The sequence below is a fragment of the Aquila chrysaetos genome, chromosome 13 (assembly GCF_900496995.4).
Source record: "Aquila chrysaetos chrysaetos chromosome 13, bAquChr1.4, whole genome shotgun sequence".
NCBI lineage: Eukaryota > Metazoa > Chordata > Aves > Accipitriformes > Accipitridae > Aquila > Aquila chrysaetos.
In genome coordinates this window covers 20,143,406-20,149,814 of record NC_044016.1, presented here as the reverse complement: position 1 = coordinate 20,149,814, position 6,409 = coordinate 20,143,406, and the positions used below count along the sequence as shown (strand labels likewise).

At 38.2% G+C, this 6,409-nt stretch overlaps 1 protein-coding gene across 2 annotated transcripts in view; it reads right to left on the bottom strand.

The window, feature by feature from the left end:
- Positions 1-334: 334 nt before the first annotated feature.
- The window catches only part of KCNK5 (potassium two pore domain channel subfamily K member 5), a 37,082-nt gene continuing 31,007 nt past the window's right edge, over positions 335-6,409 (bottom strand). For both annotated transcript variants that reach the window (XM_030035770.2, XM_030035771.2), the window contains one exon: positions 335-5,630. In XM_030035770.2, the coding sequence (XP_029891630.1) occupies positions 4,810-5,630 (821 nt within the window). In that variant the 3' untranslated portion in view covers positions 335-4,809. The remainder of the gene's footprint in view (positions 5,631-6,409) is intronic.

The following is a 6,409-nucleotide window of genomic DNA, read 5'->3' as shown; positions in this document are numbered from 1 at the left end:
GTCTCAGTGCAACTTCTTTAAAAACAGCCCCCTGATAAAACACAGCCCCTAGAATAACCTTTTGTTTACCATTCAACAGCTGTCCAAAATCCTCATTGAATAATACTTTGCTATGCTGTATCTAACTGAAGATCAGATGCCATTGAACTGAAGTCATTGATACACCATGCAAGTACAGGCATCTGCTTCCATAAAACAACTTGCTTTATCGGCTCCTTACCTTCGAGCTCTTTGGACCAGGACCAGTCTCATCTGTGAGGTGCATTACAAGTGTACGGAGTTGTAAAAAGACATCTCATTTCTTGATTGCCATTCTCCTCATGACAGAGAGGAAAAATTGTAAAATTTTTATTGCAAAATATTAAAATAAATTACATTTTACAAAGACTTAGCAAGTATTTACATACAGTGTGATTCCAGTGACAATCAGCAACAAAGAACAGACAGACAGACATATTGTGGAGTGATAAGTCAGAACTATACAAACTTCAAAAGCCATATGAAAGACAAGCTAATTTTTTAAAAGATAAATCATCACAAATGGAATAAATCCTACAAGGCACAAAAATTACAAGTCTACAGAGTTCTTGGGGTATTTTTGTTTGGTCAGACTTGTATATTGCTTGTTTTGCTCTCCTCATCAGTGACGCTTATCTGTCTCTACACACACTCTCACAGATCAACTGGAGAAAAAAAAAATCTCAACAAACACATACAACTGTGTCACCATGGATCTGTTATCAGTCTATGGTTATATTTCTGCATGTTTTGTGACATCCATTGCCAGCAACAGATTCATAAATCATTAGTTCAGGAAAATTTAACAGACCACTTTTTATATTTCCTCAGTGATTTCGTACCAGTGTATCAGATGTGTTAGACTGCCTGCTGTGAGATATGTATCTGGAAACGATGCCCTGCTGGTAAAAATAGGCTTCAATAGCACAAGACAAAACCAAGAAGCATCACAACGATGTCATGAAGGATGGGGTCACACAGTCTATAGCACTTAAAAGGGCTTTTGTAGGAACAGACTTCTGTTGTCACATTTCAGGATTTTTTTTATTTTATTTTTTTAAGTACTGGCTCATCTTGGCAAAATTATTAAGTTTATATTGTGAAAGTGGATTCATACTTCACATGATGTGACTGTAAATACAATCTAGTTGTAGGCAATAGCTAGAAAGAAGAGTTTCTACTTCTATTCCATCCCTTCCTTATATGTGCTTTTAAGTGTTTTTTTTTTTTGGTTTTTTTTTCAGTTGTTCTTTTTTTAAAATCCCCTTTCCTTTCTTTCCAGGAAGAGATCTGTCTCACCTATAAAACCAATTCCATAGCATTAAGAGAGCTGTTAACATTATTGGTTAGCCAAATGAAATCTTACATGGCATCCAAAGAAAATGTTTCCAGATTGACCAGATAATTGAAATAACTACAAGACCTTACCAAGTAGCATTGGGGAATTCACTCAGAGGCACTTTTGGGGCTGAATAGCTCAAATCCAGCCTGGACACCCCTCTAACTCACTACCTGTAAATCTGAAGGCAAAAAGACATTAATTTAGATCTCTCAGGCAGCTGCTTTTCTCAAGACATGGAAGACAGGCAGGCAAAAAGCTGTCTTGCTTAGCACTTTGGCAGTTCTGAGATGGCACCATAATTTTAAAAACTCTGGGAAATGGTTCAACTTTTTGGAGGGAGCCAGTATGAAAGCTATGCACCAACTAAACCCCTCCAAAACACTGAAAACAAGTAGGGCTTAATGAGACCAATTGTGTTGGCCTCTGTGTAAAGAGGAATTTTTTCCCAGTGTTAGGATTAGATTAAGGCACATAGTGGGATGTCTTGAGAACAGTTTAGTGAGGTGTGATCATGTTTCCCAAAAAAGTGGGAATATTGTACTTTGTTTTAATAAATTTAAACTATTACTTTAAATCCCATGATACTTATTATACAGACTTATAGTCTATGCTGACTACACTGGGAAAGGCCAGAGAGCCACATCTCACTTGATAATATGAAACAGATCCCATCATTCTCGGCTCTGGCGTACAAGTGCACTTCGCTACGGAGAATGGAGAGTCTGGGTTCTAGTGTGCAACATCCCCTCCCAATCAAAGTAGCCCAGCCAAATGTCTGGGTTGTATTATTTCTATATTAAAGACAATTTTTTTCTTTTTTTAAAATGAAGATTGGACTATGCTTTTCCATTTCATGTACTTTCAGCAAGCCTCTTCTCTCCTCACTGTCCTGTAGCTTTCTAACTGTCATTAAAACTTTGACCTTTGTGTCAATAATGGAAGACAAGTTGGAGAACAAAAGCTATATGGAGTGCCTTCTCATTATTTTTTTTTTAAGTTAATGTGCACTTGTTTAAACAACAGCAACAAAAAAGGCTAGACTTGCTACACAAGCATCCTGTGTATCATGCATGTATAGTCTTACCTATGATTTCTTACAGTTACAAGGTATAGCTGTCAACCACAACCCTTCAGATATACAGAAATACTTGAAGGGCTTGGAGTCACTTTAAAATGATGGGGCTGGGGGTGTCTATTAGAAGTAAATCAGAATCTTCTTGATAGGGCGTCTCTCTCTTTCCTGTCAGATACAAGTCAAATTCATCCAGTCACCCTCACTCCGAAAAGCAGTAATAAAATAAAATTTGATTTCAAATTAGAATGTCTCTTCAGCGATATTACCATAAAATATGGATTAACTACCAAATCTAATTATGTCGATTCCACACTTTTGCCAGTATAATAGAGTTGGCCCTAGTCTTGTGTTCACTTTCTATTTGAAAAAATGTCATATACATGGAAAATTCTGAAAAAAAGATTAGTAAAGACAGACCCTTGTTTCACAGTAGATAACTTCAAAACTTCCCATCAACAGGCTATCCAACCAGAGTGCTAGTTTCCCGTATGTCCTCCTTTTTCTGTGGAAGAGGCCAACAACTGAAGCTGCAGCCAATATTTGCAGTTATTAGAAATAGCTAGTAATTCAAGATTAGCATTGCAATATTCCATAAGCTCTTCTTACAGAGCTAGTGAGTCTGCCAGCATCACACTGAAACAAGAATGAGACAACTTTTAACTGTTCACTGAACTTTGGAAACTTTTAGACATACTGGAACGACTTGAATACTGTAAAACTAAACAGAACATAGAACTTCACATGTTAAGGTTCAAAGGTCTTGGCTATTTTCTCTTCCAAGTATATTGGATACAACTGAAGTCAGTACCTTTTGCCAACACGTAATCAAGAGCCTCATTTGCAAGAGTTGTCAGGGTTAACACATAGATATGGAAAAAGAAAGAAAAATAAAACCATGGTATAATTTTCTTTGTAGCCAAAACAATTTGGGCATAAATGTTATGAAGAAACATACCTCCTTCTCAATGAGAAGCCCATCTCCAAGCCAAAAGATACTACTTTCAGGAGCTTAGAGCCAAAGCTTCTTTAGAAGAAGTGCCTTATGGCCTTAAGTCACTTGATCACATCTCAGTTTGTCCAAGATTTGACATTGCCCAGCCTTCTTGAACGTGGGATAGAATAACCATTGTATATGCACATAAGTCAAACTTTAAAACAAAACAAATAAGCAAAGTGTAATCAACTGTTTCAAAAACCATCTCTCATTCAAGTCTAGTCTGAAGTACCAAGACAGGGAGGAACATCAAATAACAATACTGACTAACACACTGCACAGATCCGCAGCAGTGCTACAGGTCCCTTCTGAGAGGCATTAGGGCATTTGGAGAATATCTGTGCCTCCCAAGGTGATTTTTTCCTCAGAAGAACAGTGTCAATAAAACTTTACCTGTACATAGATACTGTATAAGGTTCATTCAAGTATTTCCTCTAGGAAATGAACAGTGGAAGGACACTTTCAACATTAGAAATGTTCATTGCATCCTGCTTGTGCTCATACATGCTTTGATCAATAGGTCTTCCAGTCATTTTACTCTTTAACAGTTCTGGGGCTGATGTGCAGTTTAGCAGCCCAATTGGTGAGTTTCATCCCAGATGATTCTTCCTTGTTAGAGGGCTCCTCAATCCATTCCTTTGGAACTTTTAATTTTAATATTTTATTTATGAAATTACAATTCACTATGATTTGACAAGCACTGACATATTCTAGACAGATGTTTCAGAAGCTTCCTCCTCAGTCTGCCAGCACACCTCAGCTCAGATCTGTGTGTCCTGGTATTCCATCTAAAGTTTCTCATTAAGTGCAACTAGTGGTTGCACCATTTTTTTGTGGTAACAATTTCACAATGGGCAGCTTCAAAAAAAACCAAAAAACAACCCCCCCCCCCAAAAAAAACCCAAACCCAAAACACAAAACCCCCTTGCTTTCATTTGCAATCAAAGAAGGATTCAAATCCAGGTTTTCAGAGGTGAAAAGCTAATGGAGTAACCGAACACATTTGATGCCCCAAACAGTCTCTTTGCAACAGCATAATTACACTCCCAAACTAATTCCTCAATGAAATGCATAAAAGCAGAGCAGGTCCAGTGTATTAACTAGTCTTTTCTTTCCTACTTTGTTCAAGAACCATAAAATCCCAAGAAGAAGCAGGACTCCAAATTCAACTGTTATTTTACAAGTTTTTCAGATAAGCAAAGCTGATGGGCTCAGAAACCAACTCAGGGTGGGAAAAAAAAACACTGGAGTTTATTAGTTTGGGACTTGCTTTTGTTTTCAAAGAGACAGGAAAAGCTGCAAAAACATGCTTTTCTCCTTGCTCTGTTAATTTGTTCAACATGCACTGATCAGTTCCAGAAAACCATTGTCAAACATACTTCACGTTGCAGACTTCACAGTGCTTACTGTATTATATTCATTCATCAGTTGTTCATAAGGCACAGAAAGTTCTAACTCATTATTCGTAAAGGTAGATTCATCAGAGGATGGGAATTTTACCAGGTTTTTTGCAGTTTCAGATTCCTCTGCAAGATTATCATCCATGGAGGATTTTGATGTTTCCTCATCATCTGAGATATCTTCCTCTTCATCATCATCTTCATTTACAAATGTTATATTGGCATTCTCAAATATTAAGGGTCGATAGTCTCTGGAATCCCACACTTCACCTTCTTCTTCACTAATCCTGTCCAGCTGGTTTACAAACATGGTTCCTTCTAGCGGGCTATCTCCAATACGTTTATCATGCAGGGGTCTCAGTACATGACCATTTTGAATGTCCAGGGAAGCCTCATCATACTCGAATGACTCTGTCTTTGTGTAAGTCACCTGGGCATCTATACTGGCATTCTGCATGTTTTGTTTGGCATTTTCTACTTTAATCATTTTGTCATTGTTTGTCTTCAGGGCCTTCTTCCCAATTTGCTTAATAAGATCATTGTAGGTCTCTTCCTTCTTTGAAAGGAAGCTGAAAATGTTGACATCCTTTGAGGTACCCATTTGAAGGGGTTTTTTAGACCTAAGATGATTGTCAAAGGACTCTTTTCTTTTTTTCCTCCGTTTCTTGATTGCTTTGTGGACTTCCACAAACATACTGACCTTCCAGTTCACAAAGAGTGAAAGCCAAGCTAGTCCCAGATAGATCCATAACTCCACAAAATACCTGTAAAGGGCATGATAGTTTGCATCTGGATTTACACCTACAAAGAATTAAAAACAAGAACTTTACTGAAAGACGACTCGCAGCTGATAAACCCTTGAAGTTATGACCCTGAGAACTACTCCCTTCCACACTAACAGAGCCTAGTTGTTTGAACACTGCTCTGAGAGGTGATAAGTGGGGATCTGAAACCCTTCTGAAAGTAAAAGTTGATCCCAGGTCTTCCACTTCTTGGCTGCATGTATTCTAACCACTGGACTACAACATCAAATGGCAACATACTTATCCTCTCCTTGTAAGCTATAAAAGTGAACTTTTTTTCCTGTTCGAAAATTATAAGCCTTCTCCCTTGCCATTGAGGTACGGATATAGGTACCTTCCTTGAGAAAAGGATTTAGAAGTCCACTTACAAGGACCATCTCCAAAGCCCTGAACAAGGCAGTGGATTTTAGAGAAAGACAAGATTTAGGAGGGAGACACCAGTATGCTCAGCATTTCCTGTTGACTAGTTCTAGACAGCTGCACAGAGAGCATTGCCCAGTACTTATGCACCCTGCTTAGTATACTGGATCCCATTCAAAGCCATGTAACTATCATGGTGGATAGGATAGCTCCTTGCCTGCAATAGGGACATGGGGCACCTGAAAGAGTTACGAACTCCAGAACTTGGCTCCAGACTTAGCCCAATAAAGGCCTTAGCTATCTAAACCAAGATTGAAGAGCCAGCTCTAGTCCATTGGATCAGTACCTAGTTTTAACTGAATCTTCTTTTCAGCAAAATGTTTTGGAAAAGCTTAGAAAGCACCTTTCAAAATTAGA